Source organism: Bubalus bubalis, chromosome 15 (genome assembly GCF_019923935.1).
Source record: "Bubalus bubalis isolate 160015118507 breed Murrah chromosome 15, NDDB_SH_1, whole genome shotgun sequence".
NCBI lineage: Eukaryota > Metazoa > Chordata > Mammalia > Artiodactyla > Bovidae > Bubalus > Bubalus bubalis.
In genome coordinates this window covers 18214444-18238842 of record NC_059171.1, presented here as the reverse complement: position 1 = coordinate 18238842, position 24399 = coordinate 18214444, and the positions used below count along the sequence as shown (strand labels likewise).

The following is a 24399-nucleotide window of genomic DNA, read 5'->3' as shown; positions in this document are numbered from 1 at the left end:
GAGACCTTAGATATTACCTCATCCAATCACTTTAGCTTTCAAATAAGGAAGTTGAAATTCAAAAGTACACAAACTTGACTAATATCTCAAACTAGGTTAATATCTCCCTTCTGTTGATGTATAGCAGTGAGTATTTTAACCAGTCAAAAAGATTTTTTTTTTTTGGACAGCTTGGTCTTTTTTTAACCTGTTAAAAAATTTTTTTTCATGTCTGTGGGCACTCCATCACACACATCATTTTGCGGTATGCTTTTCCATCCTTTTCCTTATTGCTGTGTTGTTTGCCCTTCTAAATAGTTCCTGGAAGGAGCTAGTCAAAATGTTTTAAGTATTTTTTATTGGAAAATGGAATGAATAATGCCTTTTCTTTCTGCAGTAGTTTAAACTGTCTTTTGGGGGAGGTTTTGTGGCATATGGGAATAGTTTATTCTAAACTTTTAGTTTATGTTTCTAGGAGATCATAGACATTATCTAGAGGTAGAGCTCAAGGTAGTATATTTGAGTCTTGATAAGTATTCACTTTCCAAAAAACTTGCTGGAAACGATGTGCCTATGTTAATCATCTGTTGAGCTTCCTCCACCTCCCCTATGTATACAAGTAGTTAATTTGAATTTACTTATTCCATTTTTAATGTTAGATCACTTATTGTAGGTTTACAGCTATATAAACATAAGGGTGAAAACTATATTCATCTTGGAGAAATTTATGTTCTGTAATGATGTATTCCAAACTTGGAAGTGGCTAAGTATTCTGATGACATTAGACAAGCCATTTCAGAGCCAACAGTTTGTTTCATTTTATTTCTAACCTTAAGCATGATAATCTTTTTTTAAATAGCTTTATCTAGTAAGTGCCTTAGTTACATTTGTATCATCTTCTCAAATATTTATAATGGCTAATATTTGTCAGGTGATTAATATGTCATACTAGTGCTAGATTCTTTACATATTTTATTTAATCCTAGTAATAATTCTGTGGACTGTAGGTTATTTGTTATTCCTATTTTACAGTGTAGTAAACTGTCTTAGTAATTTAATGCAATGTCACACAGCTAGTGTCAGAATCTGAACTTGAACCCAAACTTTGTGACTCCCAAGTCCCATGCTTTACTCTCTGAATAAAAACAAGCTATTATTACCCTATATTTGTTTTCAGAATTTTCCTTCCAAGCTACTCTTAAGTTATTCCCTCATTTTATCTCATCTTGGGTAAGATAGTCGTGTCTGAAACAAAAAAAAAAAAACCCCAAATCTTATGGCGGAATTCTATAGAAGTTAATTTTTCACTCACACAAAGAACCATGTGGGTGACTCAGGTATCCCAGTTCCTTCCATCTTGTGACTCAGATGTCCCCAAAGACCTGTTTGGAGTCAACCACTGGAATCACTACATTCAGTCAGCTTGCGAGGAAAGGGAGATGAGAGCTCAAAGGATGATTGAAAGGATGATTTAGGGACTAGTTCTGGAAGTGGCATGCATCATCATCCTCACGTTGCATTGGCCAGAACTGGACACATGACTGCATCTAGCTGCAAACGGAAGGAAAATGAAACAGGCTAACACTATCTCTACTTAAACACTATCTCTATTTAAAATGGAACAGCACAAAGAAGTAAAATGTTTGATGGCCAGTGAGAAACAGTCAGCAATGGTGCTAGAAAGAAATACAACCTAAAAGCCTTTTAATTACTGGAATGTGTCCTCAGAAACACGAGCATATTATATACAGATCTAAGAAATCTGGGTTCTTAGGATAGAGATAGTGTTATTGACTTACCTTATGAGGATTGATGAACTCAAATTTTCAGTGGTAACTACCATTTTAAGTGAAAATGACATAATAGCTCTGTAATATCTTTATACACATCTGTCTTTTGAATGGAGAAGGCAATGGCACCCCACTCCAGTACTCTTGCCTGGAAAATCCCATGGATGGAGGAGCCTGGTAGGCTGCAGTCCATGGGGTCGCAAAGAGTCAGACACGACTGAGCGACTTCACTTATACTTTTCACTTTGATGCATTGGAGAAGGAAATGGCAACCCACTCCAGTGTTGTTGCCTGGAGAATCCCAGGGACAGGGGAGCCTGATGGCCTGCTGTCTATGGGGTCGCACAGGGTCGGACAAGACTGAAGCGACTTAGCAGCAGCAGCAGCAGCAGTCCTTTGAATGTACAACAGTTAGCCTTTATTTGTTAGATTTTGTTTTTTAAATGTGGGTTACTCTAGGCCATCTACATACCTTATATTTATTCTTGCATTATGAATCCGAGACATTTGTCTTATAGATGAAGGTTGTTTATTTTTTTTAAACTTTTCCCCAAACTTAACTCTTTGGAACTGCAACTTATCTTAAAGGAATAGAAGTGTGTTCTAACTGAGCTAATAATTAGAATAGATATGAATATAGTACTAATAATGTAAATTAGTGAGAGCAGACCCAGTTTACAGAATCTGATGTTAACTTTTACTGGCAAATTAAACTCCACCATCTCAGCAGTAGTGGTTAACCTTTTGTTAAACTTTAGACTCCTTGGAGAATCTGTTGAAATCTATGAATTCTGTCAGTGGAATATACCTTTATTTATAATTTAGTATATAGTTTTAGAGATTTCATGGATTTCTATGAAGCCTGTCCATGGATAAGCTGTGTTTTTAAGCATCTTTATCCTTCACCAAAAATTTATTATTCTGCCTATTATATTTTTACTTTAACAGACTGTATAAAGAGATGTTTAATAAGTCAGAGTTTTTATAAGAGAGTTTGCCTCTTCAATATTATTTGGACAGCAAGAATGATACCCAGAGCCTGCATTACTACTATGGCTAAATTTCCGGCTATATTAGGGAATAAATTTATTAGAGGAAAATATAACATTTCACATTTGACACCTGCAAGATGAATGACATAACTTAAGATAATTTTAAACATTTAAATAACCTTTTTGAGCAATATGAAACTTCATTATAATGAACTTTAGTGATGTATCACCGTAAAGAGAAAACCATATGTGAAAAACCAAAGAATTTAATGAACTTGTTCAGATGTACAAAAACTCTATTTACTTGGGGCCAAAATTAGCTTGTATGCAGATACATCATTACTAGTACAGCTCTTCCAGTTGTGGTCTGATCAAAGGATGGCTTATGATGATTAATTCTGTTTTTTATAGTTAGCTACTACATTAAATTGTACCTAGGCATAGTTAAATTTGATATGTTATTGTTTGCAACTCTGTATAGGAAATGCTACGGAAGATAAATATTTCCTTTTTCCATTGCCTTAGGAACTTTTTAATTCTAGAGGAAGAGCAGGGTCAAAAAATTTAGTCAAGTATAGAGGATATCCCCCACTGTTTATTTACCAATATTGGCTTCTGAAGTCATGCTCAGTTAGCTAAGTTAATTTTCTCTGTATTAGATAATTTGGTCAGATAACTAATGATCCCTCTTTGTACAACTTAAATTGTCTGCTATTTATGATGCTAAAAAACTACTGTCATTGTGAAAAATAGAATGCTGTCAAAAGCACATATATACAGTCTTTTAGAAAGAAAACTTTAAATAGATATTGATAAATATTTAGATTTTGGGACTAAAATGTTTAGATTATGGGACTATCATATATGCTCATATAAAATCATCTTTTCTTTCAAAATCATGCTTATGAAAAAAGGGAAGCACTTTTATTATAATTTATATTCTTGCAAAGTCTAGTATTACTGTTTGGGGAAGACACAGGCTGAAATGTCTTTGTTCAGTGCTTGGTTTGGATGCACTAGAATGAAAGTTCCACAGAACAGGGGCCTTGTCTCTCTTGTTCATTATTCTCTGTCTACCACCTGGAAGAGTATTTGGCACATGATAAACACTGAACATACTTGTTGAAAGAATAAATGAATTAATGCTGATAAAGAATAATGAATTGTATACTTGAGCCAAAATTTCCTATAATAGCATCATATACAGATTCAAGAGTATTGTATCTTAGATCTTTAGGTAAAGGTATCCTTTGGAAAACTGCCAAATGCTTCCCCTCAAATATATACAACTTTGCTCTTGAGGAAAAGATCATGCAACACAGATCAGATCAGATCAGTCGCTCAGTCGTGTCCGACTCTTTGCGACCCCATGAATCGCAGCACGCTAGGCCTCCCTGTCCATCACCAACTCCCGGAGTTCACTCAGACTCACATCCATCGAGTCAGTGATGTTATGCAGCCATCTCATCCTCTGTCGTCCCCTTCTCCTCTTGCCCCCAATCCCTCCCAGCATCAGAGTCTTTTCCAATGAGTCAACTCTTTGCATAAGGTGGCCAAAGTACTGGAGTTTGAGCGTTAGCATCATTCCTTCCAAAGAAATCCCAGGGCTTATCTCCTTCAGAATGGACTGGTTGGATCTCCTTGCAGTCCAAGGGACTCTCAAGAGTCTTCTCCAACACCACAGTTCAAAAGCATCAATTCTTCAGCGCTCAGCCTTCTTCACAGTCCAACTCTCACATCCATACATGACCACAGGAAAAACCATTGCCTTGACTAGACAGACCTTTCTTGGCAAAGTAATGTCTCTGCTTTTGAATATGCTATCTAGGTTGGTCATAACTTTCCTTCCAAGGTGTAAGCGTCTTTTAATTTCATGGCTGCAGTCACCATCTGTAGTGATTTTGGAGCCCAGAAAAATAAAGTCTGACACTGTTTCCACTGTTTCCCCATCTATTTCCCATGAAGTGATGGGACCAGATGCCATGATCTTCGTTTTCTGAATGCAACACAGGACAGCTGAAAATCAAGCAGAAACTGGTCTTACTGGCTCAAGGTATCAAGGGATAGAGTTTGGGACTGCCAGAATGGCTGGAAATTGAGTGGATAAATCCCAGAAAGGAGGGAGTTACAGTTGGATAGCCCTTAAATCTATGAAAAACTCCCCTAAAATATGCTAGTGACCCCTAAACTATGCAGAGAGATTCCATGGAGCTCAGTGGAAAATAATAACAGTTAGACCGGAAAAGCTGGCTAAAGATTTCAGCTGGTACTCGGGTCAGGAGAGACAATTTGGTATTTGATTCCCACCAAATTAACAGAGCTTGGTAAAACATGTGTGCTCAGAGACACATTTTAAAACATAAAACCAAGCCTCCACAAGTTTGACTTTATGAGCCAGAGATTTAACTGCCAGGTATACTAAAAATTTTCACTCTTAGGAGAAGATCTCTCTACCGCATAATATCCACAATACCCAGTTTGTAATAGACAACTGCTAGACATGTGAAGAATTGGGAAAATGGGATGTAACATCACGACCATTGACCCAGAATGATAGTGGGCCCTAAAATTAGCAGAATTAACAGACTTGAAAGCAACTGTAATATATTCAGTGACCTAAAGGGAGATGCATGATCATGATGACTGAATATAGGTGGGCAATTTCAACAGAGAAATAGAAATTATAGAAGAATAGACAATCTAGAACTGAAAAATACAATTGAAGTAAAAATTTTACTGAATGGGTTTAGCAACAGACTGGAGAAGGCAGAGAAAAAAGTTGATGAACTTGAAGGTGGATCAATAAAAATTTGCAAATCCAAAGAATGGATTAAAAGTACAAAAAATGAACAGAGCCTTGGCAGGAAGAGAGAGAGACAGACAGTAGAGTAAAAAAAGTATGTAAAGAAATAATTGCCAAAAAATTAAATCAACTTGAAATTGAAAAAGTTCAATGAACCCCAACTATGATAAATACAGAGAAAATAACATCTAGGTGTATTTTGATCAAACCTGCTGAACATCAGAGATGGAAAGAAAATGTTAATACAGCCAAAGGAGAAAACACACACGTTACTACAGAGGAATTAAAATATCAGTGAATGATGACTTAATCAGAAATGATTGGCGATCAGAAGAAAATGGAATGACCTATTTTAGGTTCTGAAAGGAGAAAGTTATCAACCTGAAATTCTATATTCAGAAAAGAATACTCATGAAAATGAAGGTGAAATAGGACATTTTTCAAATAAACAACTTGAGAGAATTCATTGATAGGAAATCTGCAACATAAAGAAATGTTTAAGGAAGTTCTTCAGGCTGGAGGGAAATAATATCAAGACATCAGATGAAACTTGGATCCACAAGAAGGAATAAAAAGTACCACAAATGGTAAATGTGTCAATAAATAGATTTTATCCCCAGAAAATGTTGTAAGCATATAAAGTAATGAAAGAATTTACAGAAGAACTGGTAGATGTGATTAAATAAACATTTTAAACCTTTTTACTTTAAAAATCACAGAATTAAAGGGCAAATATTAAGAGGAAATAAATATGAAAGTTTTAAAATTGAAGAGGACCATTAATATTCCAGTGTAAAAAATGGTCAAAAGTGTATGAACAGATAATTCATTGAAAAAATAAAGAGGGCTGTAAGTGTGAACAAATGTTCAATTTGTTTAGTAACCAAAGAAATAGAAATGAAAGTAGCTTACTTTCCCCACGACTTAGAAAAAGCTATTGAAATAATATAGAATGTTGATTAGAATCCAGGGAAATAAGCACCTTTCCAATTGGTGGGAGCAAAAATTGGAACAAAACAGTTTGGTTGTTTATTTCAAGAGCGTATTTTGGAATCGCTACCACCTAGATAGCAGCAAGTATTTTGGAAGTCCCTACCACCTAGATAGCAGCAAAAATTGGAACAAAACAGTTTGGTTGTTTACTTGAAGAATGTATTTTGGAAGTCCCTACCACTTAGATAGCAAGAAATTTATACACTAAGAACTAGCTTATCAAATTAGGTCAGAGGTAGGTAGAAAGGAGATAATTATTCAATAACTGGTGTTGAGAAAACTGGCTAGCCATTTAGGAAAAAATCAAACTTTGATCTCTACTTAGTTGTAACATGAAAATAAATGGAAATGGATACATGATGTAAGCAGTAAACAAACAAAATATAGAAGTACCAGAAAGAAATATAAATGTATTTTAAAAATGTGATCTTGGCGTGAGCAGGATTGTTCCAAGAATATAGAATCCAAAAGTCATAAAGAGAAAAATACGTGAATTTGAACACACACACACACACACACACGAAAGTTTCATTTCTACATTGGAAAATTGCCATGCAGGTTTTTTTTTTAATTTTTTAATATATTTGACACATAATAGTAGAGTTCCTTTATATAAAAAAAACCTTATACCAGCAGCAGAATATGAACATGTGGTTAGTTCACAGAAAGTGAAATGTGACTTATAAACATGTGAGAACCATGTTTAATATCAGATAAATATTCATTAAAATTTTTTCTTTTATTCATCATCTTCTCTCAACCTCTCAACATGAATATATATTGCTGAAGAAGTTTAATGGCCTGTTATGCTTTTGTAACATAAAATAGTTTTTTAATAGAATCTAAAATAGAAAGTCTTACTTCTTTATCTCCTTTCTTGACTCTCACTTAAGTATGAAATAGCTTGGGCTTCAGTAGTGACCAGAATTAATGATCAATAGAAACTGTGCTGGGAAATCTCTGTACCTGTTCCCTTCTCACTTCAAACAAACAAAAACTACTTTATACTTAGTCCTCTTTCTATTTTCTTCAACAGTGCTAGTGTTCTGGCATGCTACTTTTATTACCATGTTCTAGAGGTGCTGATGGAGAAGGTGATGGCACCCCACTCCAGTACTCTTGCCTGGAAAATCCCATGGACGGAGGAGCCTGGTGGACTGCAGTCCATGGGGTCGCTAAGAGTCGGACACAACTGAGCGACTTCACTTTCACTTTTCACTTTCATGCATTGGAGAAGGACATGGCAACCCACTCCAGTGTTCTTGCCTGGAGAATCCCAGGGACAGGGGAGCCTGGTGGGCTGCCGTCTCTGGGGTCGCACAGAGTCGGACATGACTGAAGCGACTTAGCAGCAGCAGCAGAGGTGCTGAACTGGGTGTCAGACATCAGTAAAAGAAATTAGAATCAGAAACTGGATACTTTTAGTGTTTATCAATACAAAATTATTGGGTTTTCTCCATTTTTTTACTTTTGTGAGAAGTAATAGAAGAAACCCAATTTTGGCTGAATAATAGGCAAAAACAGATATTCCAGAGTTGAGTGGGATTTTCTCTTGGGAAATAATTTCTTTATTGTCCTTTTTTTTTTTTTTGCCCAGCCTACTTTCTGCAAAATATTGTTTCATCAGTCTTAAATCACTTAGGCATGTGGGTGCTTAGTAGATGCTCCTAAAATGTTGGTGGTTGGAAGATGTTTATTGGTTGAATGTTTTAAATCTGTAATTCTTGAAGTTGTATAATGTCAAGATATTTAACATGATCTTATCTATCCTGTAGCACTTGTGGGGTAAAGATTCTTTTTACAGTTTAAAAAGCTGAATGTAGTAAGGTTGTATCACTTAAAAAGAACCTTACAACAGTAACAAGCCAAAAGCAAAGATATGAACAAATCCTCAGTTCCCTTACTTCCACGTATGTGTGTCGTGCATCATGATTGATTTATCCAGTGTGTCTTAGGTACCTACTATAAGTTACAAGTTGTGTTAGGTACTAGAAACATAAAACTTGTCTTATATTTCATCAGCTAACATTTAGGATAGGCCAAATTTTAGCCTGTTACAGTTTCACTTTCTTGTCATAACATCTATTTGAAATAAGTGGAGATCACATATTTTTTAGCGGAGCTCACAGACTCAGGAATGGACATTATCTAAGATTTTTATAACTAGCAGTGTCTGACAAGGTCTTGACTCCCAAATTCTCTTCTTTATACATCCATACTGAATATTTTTATTTGCTGCTCCAGACCCTCATCCTCCCCTTGCTTGCTCTGTGCCCCATAGAAGGCTGACTTACTCTAAGGACTGCCTCCCTTGGCTTCCTTTGTTGGTTTCTCGTTGGGTTTAGCCAGTGTGAGGCATTGGTGGATATTAGAGATCTCCAAAAGATAGACGCTGTATGTTTATTCTTCTGCCATTGGACTGCCATTGAACAGCTCCCTCCCTGCCCCTTTTTTCCAAAGGGTGGCAGTGGCTTTCTGAGTACTTTGCCATCACTGTTGGTTCCTTAACCCTACCCACACCTTTGCAAATGAGCACTTCACTTACCTCTTTGAAAATGCTTCGCGTTTTGGCCAGGATCCTGAATAATATATACAGCTTTTCAAACATAGGCTGCTCTTTGTATGGATTTGAACTTTCTAATTGCTCATTATCTATCCTGTGTTTATAAGTTGAGCATTTAAAATCTACAATACATTTTCACTTAAAACAATATTGTAATTATTGATTAGATACTTCACCTGGAATGTTTAACTTCCATAATTTTTATGAAGTATAAAAAATAGCATTCTGCCAAATTAGATTATTTTTGATGTGTCAGTACATAGTTATCAGCACTTATACTACATCTTTGGTCCACAAGGCTTTGGCATACGTGGTAGAAATACCAGTTGTAGACCATTCCTATTTCTCATTGGTGTTCAGTTGCCAAGTCGTGTCCGACTCTATGGACTGCAGCACGCCTAGCTCCCCTGTACTCCACTATTTGCTGGAGTTTGTTCAAATGCATGTTCATTGAGTCAGTGATGCTATCTAACCATCTCATCCTCTGTTGCCCCCTTCTCCTTTTGCCTTCAGTCTTTCCCTGCATTAGGATCTTTTGCAGTGAGTTGGCTCTTTGCATCAGGTGGCCAAAGTATTGGAGCTTCAGCTTCAGCATCAGTCCTTCCAATGAATATTCAGGGTTGATTTCCTTTAGGATTGACTGGTTTTTTTGATCTTGCTGTCCAAGGGACTTTGCAGGGTCTTCCTCAGCAGCATAATTCAAAAGCATCAATTCTTTGGTGCTCAGTTTTCTTTATCATCTGACTCTCACATCCATACATGACTGCTGCAAAAACTATAGCTTTGACTATACAGACCTTTGTCAGTAAAATAATGTCTCTAGTTTTTATATGCTGTCTAGGTTTGTCATAACTTTTCTTTCAAGGAGCAAGCATCTTTTAATTTCATGGCTGCAGTCACCATCTGTAGTGATTTTGGAGCCCAGGTAAATAAAATCTGTCACTGTTTCCATTGTTTCCCCATCTATTTGCCATGAAGTGATGGGACAAGATGCCATGATCTTAGTTTTTAGAATGTTGAGTTTTTCAATAACTTTCTGAAAGTTATTGATAAATAAGTTAGCTATCAATAACTCTGACTATATTATTTTTAAAAAGCTAATCCTGCAACTATTAATCTGGTATTTGTCTTGTTCCAGATCTTAGAGGAAGTGTTTTCAGTTTTTCATTGTTGAAAATGTTTGCTGTGTGTTTGTCATATATGGTCTTTATTTATTATGTTGAGGTAGGTTCCTTCTGTGACCATTTTCTGAAGAGTTTTTATCAGAAATGGGTGCTGAGCTTTGTCGAACATTTCTGCATCTATTGAGATTATCGTATTTTTATCTTTCAATTTGTTAATATGTTACATCACATTGATTGATTTGTATATGTTGAAGAATCCTTGCATCCCTGAAATAAACCTCACTTGTTCATGGTGTATGATCCTTTTAATGTGTTGTTGGGTTCTATTGGCAAGAATTTTGTTGAGGATTTTTGTATCTATGTTCATCAGTGATATTGCCCTGTACTTTTCTTTTTTTTGTGATGTCTTTGTCTGGTTTTGGTATCAGGGTGATGGTGGCCTCGTAGAATGGGTTTGGAAGTGTTCCTTCATGAATTTTTTTTGTCTATTTTTTTAATGGAACTTTTATTTTTAGTACCTAAAGTAATGAAAAACAAGAAGCCTTGTTTTGGAGACCAAGCATACAGAATTCTGTTTTTAAGTGCAAGAGTTTAGCAGACATTTTAGTGTTAATGGTTCTTGATCAGTGTGTACAACTAAATTACTGAGAACATTTGTAAAATATACAAGTTCTGGACCACATTCTCAATTTGATTGGTTAATTCTAGAGTGGAATATGTTTTTTTGTTGTTGTTTGTGGGGTTAAATTAAGGTTTTTTTTTTTTAACCTGTAAGTAGTAGATGCTCATGATACAATTGTAATTTACACAGAAGGCAGAAAGTAAATACTAAAGATTATTCTCCCCATCGTAGCTGCTATTAATGGTTTAATATTTTTCCAGAAATTCTGTAGGTACCTGTAAACCTCTGTGGGTGCATTTTTTTTTCCACAAATAGTTTCATATTATACATACTACTGTTTTGCAGTTATTATTGCTCATTCAGTGTTATATAGAGAGATCTATTCCTTATTATTACCTGTAAATTGTGGTTGATTCTTTTATTTTTACCAGTTCCCCGTTGGACACTTATTTCCAAGTTTTGTATGGGGTTTGTTTGCCTTGTTGTATTTCCTTCTGTCACCTAGGCTGCAGTGAGTTTCCTAGTACACTTTCTTTGCACACTTGTGTCCTTATAATTTCTGAAGGATAGATTTTACACGTAGGATTGCTGGTCAGAGAACAGTTCCATTTCGAGTTCAGTTCAGTTCAGTTGCTCAGTCGTGTCCGACTCTTTGCGACTGCATGAGCTGCCTGCAGCACACCAGGCCTCCCTGTCCATCACCACCTCCCGGAGTTCACCCAAACTCATGTCCATCGAGTTGGTGATGCCATCCAGCCATCTCATCCTCTGTCGTCCCCTTTTCCTCCTGCCCTTAATCTTTCCCAGCATCAGGGTCTTTCCCAATGAGTCAGCTAAATTGGTTCCCCAGAGTTGTGCTGCCTGCTCTCCTCTGAACAGTTTGTGAGGTGCTTCTTTCAGTACACGCTCACCCACCCTTTCGACCTTTGTTAGCCTGTTGTGTACAGAGATGGTGTCTGCTGTTTGAATTTTCATTTCCAGTGTGTTGAACACTGTTTCCTGTCTCCCTAATTTTTTTATTTTTTTTCTCCAAACTCTTCCTCCTATATCCTTGCTCATTTTACCACTGAGTTGTACATCTTTTTCTTACTAATGTGTAAAAGCTGTTTGTATACTAATGAAAGTTGTTCATTGTTATATGTAAAATATTGTTATATTTTACTAATTTATCGTGTCTTCCTATTTTATTATACTTTTTACCATATAAAAATATTAAATTTTTTAGTATTCATTTGTTTATTTTCCTTTAAGGCATATTTGTTTATTTGCACACTGTTTTGGGAAGGCTTCCTAAGTGGGATCACCATATGTTCTAGTTTATCCCCATTATTCTATTTTAAGGGCTTCCCTGGTGGCTCAGATGGTAAAGAATCTGTGCACGATGCAGGAGACCTGGGTTTGATCAGGAAGATTCCCTGGAGAAGGGAATGGCCACCCACTCCACTATTCTTGTCTGGAGAATTCCATGGACAGAAGAGCCTGGCGAGCTACAGTCCGTGAGGTCCCAAAGAGATGGACACAGCTTAACACACACACATCCTATTTTAAATATTAATCAGATCAGATCAGATCAGTCGCTCAGTCGTGTCCGACTCTTTGCGACCCCATGAATCGCAGCACGCCAGACCTCCCTGTCCATCACCAACTCCCGGAGTTCACTCAAACTCACGTCCATCGAGTCAGTGATGCTATGCAGCCATCTCATCCTCTGTCGTCCCCTTCTCCTCTTGCCCCCAGTCCCTCCCAGCATCAGAGTCTTTTCCAGTGAGTCAACTCTTCGCGTGAGGTGGCCAAAGTACTGGAGTTTGAGCGTTAGCATCATTCCTTCCAAAGAAATCCCAGGGCTGATCTCCTTCAGAATGGACTGGTTGGATCTCCTTGCAGTCCAAGGGACTCTCAAGATCTCCAACACCACAGTTCAAAAGCATCAATTCTTCGGTGCTCAGCCATCTTCACAGTCCAACTCTCACATCCATACATGACCACAGGAAAAACCATAGCCTTGACTAGACGAACCTTTGTTGGCAAAGTAATGTCTCTGCTTTTGAATATGCTATCTAGGTTGGTCATAACTTTCCTTCCAAGGAGTAGGCGTCTTAATAGCACCTTCATTCACTCTTACTAGATTCTGACGTGGATAATAAATTATGTGGGTATCAAATTTATAAAAGTGTGTTTGAAAAATTCTCCAGGTGACCACTGGTTTAATGTTTTAAGTGATAAATTCTTAGGATCCCCAAGATAGTCTGTTCTTTGATACGTATATTGAACCCTGGAGTACAGAAAGCATTTTGAGATGCAAGAGAAATTAATAACTGTAGAGAAGAAAATAAGCAGAAAATTTTAGTTGAGTCTACCATTACACTGTATTTCCCTCAGAATTAAGGGAATATGCAGCAGATGATGGGAAGGTATAAACTGTTGGACATGAATAAAGTTTTCCTGAGTGAAATGGTTTTCTAGATTTTGTGTTAGAAAAGTAAATGTGACTTTCTTAAGAATGTGCGTGACTGTCACCTCAGGGAGCTTTTTTTTTTTTTTTTAACCTTTAATTCTGATATAAAGATCACCCAGAAAAACACATTAACCATGAGTGTAGGTCAGTGATTTATCACAAAGTGAATATACCTTTGTAACCACTGTACATGTGCCATTTCTCAAAAGGTAGCTGTAGTTCTGACTTCTGACATGTATTAGAGATTAACTCTACCTGTTTTTGAACTTTATTTAAATGGAATTATACAACACACAGGCTTCCCTGGTAGCTCAGCTGGTAAAGAATCTGCCTGCAATGCAGGAGACCCCGGTTTGATTCCTGGTTCAGGAAGATCCCCTGGAGGAGGGCATGGCAACCCACTCCAGTATTCTTGCCTGGAGAGTCCCCATGGACCGAGGAGCCTGGTGGGCTATGGCGCATGGGGTTGCAAAGGGTTGGCAGAACTGAGCAACTAAGCACAGCACATACACGCACATCCTTTTATGAGAGATTCATATTTGTTTTATGAGTAGCAGTATTTTGTTCATTTCCATTGCTTTCTGGTATACTAGAGTGGAATGAATATACCACAATTTATCCATTCTACTGTTGATAGAAATATGGGTTGTGTCCAGTGTTTGTGCTTGTTATAACTAGTGTTGCCAGAAATATTGTTATGTGAGTGTTTTGATGCATGTATGCATTCATTTCTCTTGTGCATTCATATCTAGGAGTATCAGTATGTAATAGATACTGTTACATATTGTAGTAATAGAATTTCCATATGTCCAAATTTGGTAGATACTGTTGAACAGTTTTCCAAAGTAGTTATGCCGTTCTACACTCCTATCAGCAGTCCACATCTTTGCTAACATTTGGAAATGTCTTTTGAAATTTTAGCCATCCTGCTGGGTGTGCAGTGTCTTTCAGTATGGCTTTGATGTCTACAACAAGTGAGGTTGAACACTGTCTCACATTCTTTTGTGAAGAGCCTGTGAGCATCCCTCATGCGCATTTCTATTTTTCTGCTTTGTCTTGATTTCTGTATTCTTTATATATTCCGGTTACTGGTCCTTTATTAGTTTTATGTGGCAAATGTCTTCTCGCACTCCCTTAATACTATCTTGTGATTTTATTGTAGTGCAATTAACAGTCTTTTATGGAAGGTACTTTAGTATGTTTCATTTAAGAAATCTTTTCATTGAAATAGTCTCTTCTACCGACTGCTAGAAGTGTTATGATTTTACTTCTCACATTTAGATCTATTAACCATCTGAATTGATTTTTAGGCAGAGGGTTACCTATAGGTTAAGTTCCTTTCCTCAGATGGTAACCAGTAAAACAGTACTATGTTGTTTTTGTTTTTGACAAGGCCATTCTCAATGCTCAGCAGGGTCACCTTTGACAGTAAGTCAGGGATTCATGTGTATAAATGGGACTTTTTTCCTGGATTGTGTTTTGTTCCGCATTGGTCTTTATATCCATCTTTGTGTTGTACCACACTGTCTTCTTCATTACTGTAACTTTATAATGAGTCATTATTTCTGCCAGTGTAAGAGAATCTGCTCCCTCTCCACATACACACTGTTCTTCAAAGTTGTATAAGCTCTTCTTAGCCCTTTGTATTTGCGTGTACATTTTATAGTCAGTTTTTTAAAAACTCCTTAAAGGCAGTGGGAATCACTGAGGTTTGAGTATGATAAAAATCAGAAGTTTTATACAAGATTTTAATAATAAGGTCAACTCAAATTAGATTCTTAGGATTAAATAATGTCTTTGTTATATCAGCATTGGTTTTATATCTCTTGTAGACGGATCACTGCTAACGTGCTACGTGCTAAGTCTGACTCTTTGCGACCCTATGGACTGTGGCCCGCCAGGCTCCTCTGTCCATAGGATTCTCTAGGCAAAAATACTGGCGTGGGTTGCCATGCCCTCTCCAGGGGATCTTCCCGACCCAGGGTTTGAACTAGCATATCATTATCTGTCCTGCATTGGCAGGCAGGTTCTTTACCACTAGCACTACCATAAACTGGCCTTATTTTAAAAAATCAAAACCAAAAACCGTTGATTAAAGTACATACTTGTTTGACGTTTCATAAAGAGTTTGTAAGATTATTAAAAAGACATGCACATGGTGAATACAATTAAATAATCTTGCTGTTTTGTTTTCTTCTGTTTTTCAGAACATCCGTGATAAGTCTTCTATAAATTGAACTCTTTCAAGAATTCTCGAAGGAACCAAGTAGGATTTTCTAACATCATGACTTAATCTGAATGCAAGAACAAGAAATAGATTTTATCTTTAAATATAATGAAGGGCTGTGTGTAAACACAGACCCTGACTCAATTCTAATGAGCATTTTAGACATGAGTTTACATCGGCAGATGGGTTCAGATCGAGATCTTCAGTCTTCTGCTTCATCTGTGAGCTTGCCTTCGGTCAAAAAGGCACCCAAAAAAAGAAGAATTTCAATAGGCTCTTTGTTTCGGAGGAAAAAGGATAACAAACGTAAATCAAGGGAGCTGAATGGCGGGGTGGATGGAATTGCAAGTATTGAGAGTATACATTCTGAAATGTGTACTGATAAGAACTCCATTTTCTCTACAAATACCTCCTCTGACAATGGGCTAACTTCCATCAGCAAACAAGTTGGAGACTTTATAGAGTGCCCCTTGTGCCTTTTGCGGCATTCTAAAGACAGATTTCCCGAGATAATGACTTGTCATCATAGATCTTGTGTGGATTGCTTACGACAATATCTAAGGATAGAAATTTCTGAAAGTAGAGTTAATATCAGTTGCCCAGAATGTACTGAACGGTTTAATCCCCATGATATCCGCTTGATATTAAGTGATGATGTCTTGATGGAAAAATATGAAGAATTTATGCTTAGACGGTGGCTCGTTGCAGATCCTGATTGTAGGTGGTGTCCAGCTCCAGACTGTGGGTAAGAAGGTTTTGTTTGATTTTTCTTGAGTTAATTTTTTTCTCTGTGGATAAAATATGAGTTTTCTGTTACTTAAAAGAAAAGTCTTAACATGCCAAGTAGTTAATTCACTCAATAGGCAAAAATAGACTGAGTATATACTGTGTGTCAGGTACAGTGTTAGATGTTCATTTTTATATTGTCTTTCCATCATATATTCACATAGGCTATTTTCAGAAGAAAAGAATAAGATGGTAGGGCACAGGATCTAGTCATATTGATTTTCCCCATCCACTTGGAGAATTTTTACTTTGGTATAATAAATGGTCAGACGTTTTGTTGGTTTGCTTTTGGTGGGGGAGTTATTTGTATAAACTTAACTGACTCTTTCTAAAGGCCTCTTAATGTGTGCCGCAGTATGATGTCTTCCTATAGGAATATGTAAGTACTTACTAGTCTCAAGATCTGGAGGTTATATAATATTTCATTTGCCTCAAGTTTGTGAACTACAAATATTTTCCCAATATTTAAAATAATTTTGCTTGTATCTTTGGTTATTATGTTAACAGCAGCCCCTGTTAATAGCATTTACCAAGTATGGCTGTCAGGACTAGGAAGAAATAGTCATAGGCTTTGCAAGAATAATGAAAGCCGTGAAGACTAGGTGAGATTTAGCATTCCATTAGTAAGCCAGAGATTATAGTTAGGAGTTTGGGAAAACCCAGAACTTCCAAGATTATCTGGGTATCATCAGAGACAAGACTGGAATGTGATTTATCAAATCACTTTATCAAATGACAATTTGATGACTCTGACTAATCAAATTCATTATAAAGCTTACTGAGCAGCAAATTTCATGTTGTATTTAGTCTATGAATCCTGTAATTTTAAATAAGAAAGTGATAATATGTTTATAGCCTGTGCAAATTCCAACCAGTTTTCCCAGGTCTCACTAGCACTTGACTTACCCACCAAGGATTTCTGGGTAACGTAAGGCATTAAAAATATTATCTAATTATTTAACATTTTATGAATTCATTAGCTGTGTGAAAGACTCAGAGGTACTATTCAGTATCAGATCTGTATTATGATCTCCTATACTGCAGGATGCTCATACTGTAACATAAATCACAAAATTATATATTAAAAATACTATCTAAACTGGGCCAAAGTTGCTCTACTTCCAGGTCTATGGTAGAAGCAAACTCTGGGACCTGTGAAGGGTTAAATTCTCAAGAAAAAGATGGGAAGAAAATAGAGATAATGAACAGTGCCTTTAAAGAATTTGAACAAGCAGAGAACAGTTTAGGTGCGGTTATATCACTCTTGATCCTATGGACCCCTGTAGAATAGTTTTCACTATGCAGGTGTGCACATTCAGTAGAGTAAATTTCAAGTCAGTTGCAAATTTTAGGTTAAAAAAAAGGCTTATCCAAGTCATTATAGCAAATATCCCTATAGCAGGAGTTCAGATAGGGAGAAGTATATTGCATTTCATCTGGAGAAGTTGTGATTTTCTAACTGTCTTTCATCGAACCCCAGGATAAGTTGTGCTTCACAAGTTCCTTTAAGCATTTAATACTTGAAAAGAAAATGATGTAACAAATTAAAAGGATGCTTATCTGTAACAACCTGTGACCAGGAGAGATTGAGAGAATTAATTCAAGAGCGTAAACTTTCTGGTCACTAAATAGGTGTGTTCCCTTGTGCTGGGTTGATGGATCATGTCATCATAGAAGATAATATCAACACTGTCAGCCTGAAAGAACACAGTAAGTAGGGCTGACATAGATTTTTGCTTGTGTAAGAACTTATTTGGGGGGAAGCATGCCAAACCAACAGGAAAGGATTGATATTCACTATATAGAATTGTGAAAATTAGCTATTTGAGGGGAAAAAATTAGATTGTCACAACATATAATAAATCAAAGTCAAAATATTATAGAGGTAAGTTATATAAATAAAAGGAAAAAAATTAAACTATAGGAAAACATGGGTGATTGGTTAGCTCACCTACTATTATATTAATAAAGTTGAACACAGATTTACCCTATAACTTAGAACATCCATTCCTAGTTAAAGACCATAGGGAAACTCTAACTTTTGTGCCAGGAGACATCTATTTAGGAGACATCTTTAAGAATGTTCTTAATAGCAAAGAAACAAACAAAAAATATTCATTAACAGTAAAGTGGATAAAATACATTTAGTTTCATGGTTACCTCTTGTGAGGAAAAAGAAGGGATATGAACTTCAAGGGATAATCAAGGAACTTCTCAAGCCACAGCTAAGTAAGGTAACAATAGATTCTGGTTTGCCCAAGGTAGTTCCAATTCATGATTATGGTACTGGTGTACATTTTAATAGCATTACCTTTCTTTTTCAGGTGTTCCAGTTAGTTTGCAAATTAAATGATCACCCTATTGATACTGTTCTGAACTTGTGTGGTAGATGCAGGGGGTATTCATTTTATTATTCTTTATAAATCCTTTGATAGGTATGACATTTCTCCATAAATTTAAATTTTTTTCATAATCTTATACTTTTAAGTATTTTGCACATTTTCTTGTTGAGACTTCATTGGTAAAAAGTAAAATGGCTTAGTATTTTAAGTATTTTGGAGAAGACATGAATGTTAACTCAAATATAAACTAACAAAATAATAGAAAAGCTTTAATAGATTGTTTTATTATGAAAACTACTTGATTTGTTATATAGGTTGAACAAGAATTAGCCTTGATTAATTTGGCTATAAATTAATTTTTGGTTTTGGTGGTTGTCAGTCTTACCCACAAAAGACAAAGAAAATGCCTCAGAGATTATTTTCATTTGTTTTTGATTTATGCTGATACACTAGATTGTTGAGAGCATATTTTGTATACTTTATTATGTTGTAGATTTTCTGGTTGTGTTATGTGGAAAATGTCACCTTGTGACAAAATTTATATGTATGCTTTGATAACATGGAATACTGCATGAGATCGTGCAGTATTAAAAGTTATAGTTGTACTTAGCATGAGTGTGGACAGACTTGATTTTGAATCTCATACCACATTGTTTTAAGAATTGAGAAGGGTTTTAATACTATTGCTGGAGTAATCCCGAGCACACAGTAAGCTTTTTATAACTCTTACTTATCATTCTTCATCTCCATTTCTGAAGTTTTATTTTTATTTTTATTTTAAATCAGATAGTTATTCAACTATTTAATGTACCTATGTGCCAGGAACTGAGCATTTTTAATAATGAACAAAAGGTGAAAATCTCTTCGCTCTTGGAACTTACTAAAATCTTTGGATTTGCAGAGGGGAATTTTTTTATTTAAACTACATTTATTGCTGAAATCTGGCACAAGAGATACTGATAAATATCTGGCTGTTGGCAGTTATTCATAGCAATGCTTAACCCACAGTATATGTTAGGACTACAGGCATGCTTAGGCATGTAGTATTTTAATCCCTTTCATTGTATTCAATACATATACTTAAAAGACTCTTTCCAGAAATGCTAGATGTAAAATTTTGTCTTTTCTCTTGCATTTGATACTTATCAAAATGACCATTTTCTGTATCTGACACCAATTTTACTTCACCCTGTGATTTATTTAACACACTGAGAAATAATTCTTCTTAGCTCAGAGTGAAAAGAAAACCTGATCTGGTTTCTGTTTGAGATCTCTGAGGGTTTCTGACTTAAAATTCTTTCTACTCTTCTGAGGGCCAGAGAAGATTAAGCTTGTTTAAAGGACAGTATGTATTTCTGAAAACCTCTGTTGAGAAGGGATCTGGGAGGCCAAACCTCTGTGGTGATTTAATCAGGGTAAAGTTAGCTGGACTGTTTCTTGAAGGTGCCAGTCTGTACAAGCTCAGAGAAAAATCTGGTCATGGCCATGGCTGAGGAAAAGGATTGTGGCGAGCGACATGTAGGAGGAGAAGCATAAAATCTGTCTTGGATAAAAATATTGATTACCTTCTGCCTAGGAGACTGTACATTGTCTAGGTAAATGGCAAAAAAACGGGCATTTTGGTGTCTGTCATCACTCGTTTCAGTTGGCTAAGTCTACCCTGCTATTAGCACACATTATCCATGTCATCTCCTGTGACTGCTTCTGACTTTACTGGGAAGCTTTGAATATGCAGGAACATTTGTTATACTAGAATATAAAAAGTGATTTAATATTTGTGAGCAGGAAGACAAATACAAAAATAAAAGTATTTTTTTCTTTATAACCACAGGTTCACCCCATGATCGATAAAAAGAGTTATTGAATGAACAAATCTGACTACATGCATTAATATAAATTGTATATCTTAGGAACAGTTAATAAACCATTTTAAAGTAATGTGCTCAACTGTAATCAGGTTTGTGAAGCTTTGAGTGGATTTTCTGACATTTAAATGGCTCTAAATACCAACTTACTCTGGTGGAAGAAGCTGTTAATGATGGATAAAAAAGAATTGCACCATAGGCTTAGGAACTAAAGAATATGTATTTTTAGAATTTTATGCTGTCTGTATGACTCTCATTCCCATCCTCTTCGGGTTTTAGCCATAACTTGCCCAACTTTCAACATGCTGGAAATGCTTTTGTAAGCTAACCTTTTAGAAATTTTATAACAGAACAGATCCAACTTTGATTTTCTCTTGAGGAAACAAATACATGTGCCTTAGAAACAAGAACTGAGTTGATATATAAGACACAGGAGACATATCAACTTTCTCTTACTAATTAGTCAGCTAAAGAAGTTAGCTTTAGATAAGCATACTAAATGGCTTGGTAACACTCCATCCTGAAATTAGACAGACTTCTGCAAATAGTCAGGGCAGTTCTCGACAACTGTAGATCTTCCCTGCAGCTTGTACAGGAAAGCAGAACAGAAAGCATCCTATCTAGGAAAGCAGATCCTGAAAGGAGGAACCAGGAAATGAGCCTCGCTTTGTCTAGACTCTCTCTCAAATACATAAATTAAGTCACTCCTTTTCCACGGAATAATAACTTCTTGCTAGTGGAATCATGAGCCTTTTGATTTGAATGTAAAACCTGATTTTTCCCCTTAACTGGACTAACTGATTTCAGTGTTTCTCATTATATTTTTTTGTTCTTTAAAGATTTTGTTAATTAAGGCTTTGTGCTTACCTTGGACTCCTGGATAAGAATTTCTTTCCCCTCATTTTTTAATTAAAACACTTATTAAGATTATTATATCTTTCTTAGGATTACATTTCATGTTAGGTGTAGTTTGTTCTTCTTGTTCCTTCATAAAGAATTTGCTCTAGGTGGAATATACAACCCCAGTTGGTATTCCTGCTTCCTCGGTGCTTTTTTATGGAACCTCTAGTATTGTCAAACACTCCCAGGAAATAGATGTCTTGGTCAAATAAATTTAGAAAATAACATTTACTATTTATGTACACGATTGGTATGTTAGTAGCATCAACACATATACATTATGGTGTGTAAAGGGGATAGTTGGGGAGAAATTGCTGTATAACACTGGAAGCCCAGTCGGGTGCTCTGTGATGACCTAGAGGATGGGGTGGAGGTGAGGTAGGGAGGCTTAAGAAGGAGGGTGTATATGTATCATTATGGCTAATTCCCATTGTTGCATGACAGAATCCAACACACGTTGTGAAAATTAAAATAACAAAAAATAAATAAATAAATTATCTTAGCAAATCCTATAGTTAAAAAAAAAAAGTAATTTTGCTTGCTGCTGCTACTGCTGCTAAGTCACTTCAGTCGTGTCCGACTCTGTGCAACCCCAAAGTTGGCAGCCCACCAGGCTCCCCCGTCCCTGGGATTCTCCAGGCAAGAACACTGGAGTGGGTTGCCATTTCCTTCTCCAATGCATCAAAGTGAAAAGTTAAAGTGAAGTTGCTCAGTCGTGTCTGACTCTTCGTGACCCCATGGACTGCAGCCTACCAGGCTCCTCTGTCCATGGGATTTTCCAGGCAAGGGTACTGGAGTGGGGTGCCATATGTCCTAACTTACCACTGAGTTCTTTCTTAGTATGGATCACCTTTAGTAATCCAACAAATAGAAAATATTTCTGAAAAAACTCTTCTGTTTCAGTTCCTTTCTCTCTTCCCCACTTTCTTCCTATCCCTCCACCCTTGCTAAGTAGAAAGGTTTAAGCATTTCAAGTAACTGGAGACCTTTAGCTGAAAAATAGAGATGGAAAGTTAAGACTTGAGTTAAATAAGGAATCATAAAAGGAGATAGAACTGTCTTCTGAACCATGGTTTGGGTACTGTTTAAGCTAGAGATCTTTTAGTTGGTTAACTAATATTATTCAGTTATTTCTATGAACTGTGGAGCATGTTATTTTCACAAATAATACCTAATGCACTAGAGCATTGGAAATTTTCTTTAAAGCAAATACTTTACCATTTGCTTCCATTATAATTTGAGAGTTATTTTCTAGTGGAAAAAAAGCGTGGCTCCCACACAATGAAAATCATCTTCAGGAGTCCTATCATTCTGTTTTCAAAATATGTGAATGCTCGGTTAAATGTATTCTTTGATGTATTATACAATAAAATGATAAAATGTGCTTAACAGTTACTATTAGGATTGAATATGTATGAAGATGGAACACTTACATAGTAAACACTCAGTAATTATTAGCATAAGAAAAACTTTCTAGACAAAATACCCTAACTTTTATAGTTATCAGAATTCACAGTCATGAAAATATTTGGTTAGTATTATTAAAGGTAATCCCATTTTTCTTTGTAATTTGTTTAGATTGAATGGGACTTAAATGTTTAGCTATGCACTAGGAATATCTTAGCTTTTCTATTTAAAAGAATACTGCAGAGTAGCATGAAACAAGTTTGATGTACTTTAATTCTAACATTTGAGTACATATGATCTGCTGTGACTATTCCTTTCTTTTCCTCCCCTGCCACCTCTCTCTTCTCTCTTTCTTACCCTCCCTCCCTCCACACACACGTTGTTTTATATAAATACCGTAACTCTTTCTTGTTATTATGTCCTAATTTTTGAAATACATCAAAACCTGCGTTTTCACAAAAGTCAAGTGGCCAGATGTTTAATCAATGCTCGTCTCGGTCAAAGTGTAATATCACCAGGGATGAACTTCTGGGATACAAGAATAAATATAAAATTCTAAGAAATAATTTTTTTAAATTAGCAATCAGATATTAAATGTTTGACATCATAATGCTAGGACTGATTATTACTCTAACATGTCAGCTGTTAGTTTTCTCCTGATAATTACTGCATATTTTTAAATGTTCTAAATAGATAAGCACTATCTACGAGCAGTCATTTCAACAGACTTAAGTCTCTAGACTCAAAACTATAAGAAATTTTCATCTTAAAGAAATTTATAAAGCTGTTTGGAAATTTGATTATTGAGAAGAAACTATGTTTTTGAGTCCTCACTTTTCTTGCTATAGCATGTTTTTATGGATATTTTGCTAGATTTTGGAACTTGTGAAATTTTGAAATGGCAAAATTGACATTCTGCTTTTAATTCTCCTCATCATGATGTGAAGAATTCCCCAAAAAGGCTTTTTCTTGAAAGGCTGTCTCTAGATAGCCTACATCACTAATTAGAAATTGTCAGTTCTTAAAAGTTCTGCTTAGTGATACACTAGTATACTGAATGGCCTCTACAAAGGTTAGAATTATGATTTAGCCCAATTTCTGCTAAACTGCTTCATATATTTTATATATGTTTGCTCAGAAAGAATATTTTCTTCCTAAATTTACCTAGTTAAAGCAATCTTGATGTTCATATTTACTATAAATCTGTTCCCTGTTTAATAATTTGAAAGCTCTTAAGTTTGTATCTAAATTTGGCTTTCACAATCATCACTAAATATTTTACATTTTCTTCTTGCCGCATAGTGTACATTTATATACTTAAGTTGTCCAGTAAAATTTCATCATTTAAAGCAATTAGATTTCTACTGTGTTGTCTTAGAAAGGCTTTCAGCATTTATTTAAAGATGAATATTCACATATTAATGTTTAAATGACATACATTATTTATATTGATATAGAAATAATAGTGGTCATTCAGTTCAGTTGCTCAGTCGTGTCTGACTCTCTGTGATCCTGTGGACTGCAGCACGCCAGGCTTCCCTGTCCATCACC

The 24399-nt window shown here is 35.9% G+C and overlaps 1 protein-coding gene across 3 annotated transcripts in view; it reads left to right on the top strand.

The window, feature by feature from the left end:
- RNF19A (ring finger protein 19A, RBR E3 ubiquitin protein ligase) overlaps positions 1–24399 on the top strand; it is a 55421-nt gene that overhangs the window by 11849 nt on the left and 19173 nt on the right. For all 3 annotated transcript variants that reach the window (XM_044928572.2, XM_006055231.4, XM_044928571.2), the window contains exon 2: positions 15529–16293. In XM_044928572.2, coding sequence (XP_044784507.2) covers positions 15620–16293 — 674 coding nt within the window. In that variant the 5' untranslated portion in view covers positions 15529–15619. The remainder of the gene's footprint in view (positions 1–15528; positions 16294–24399) is intronic.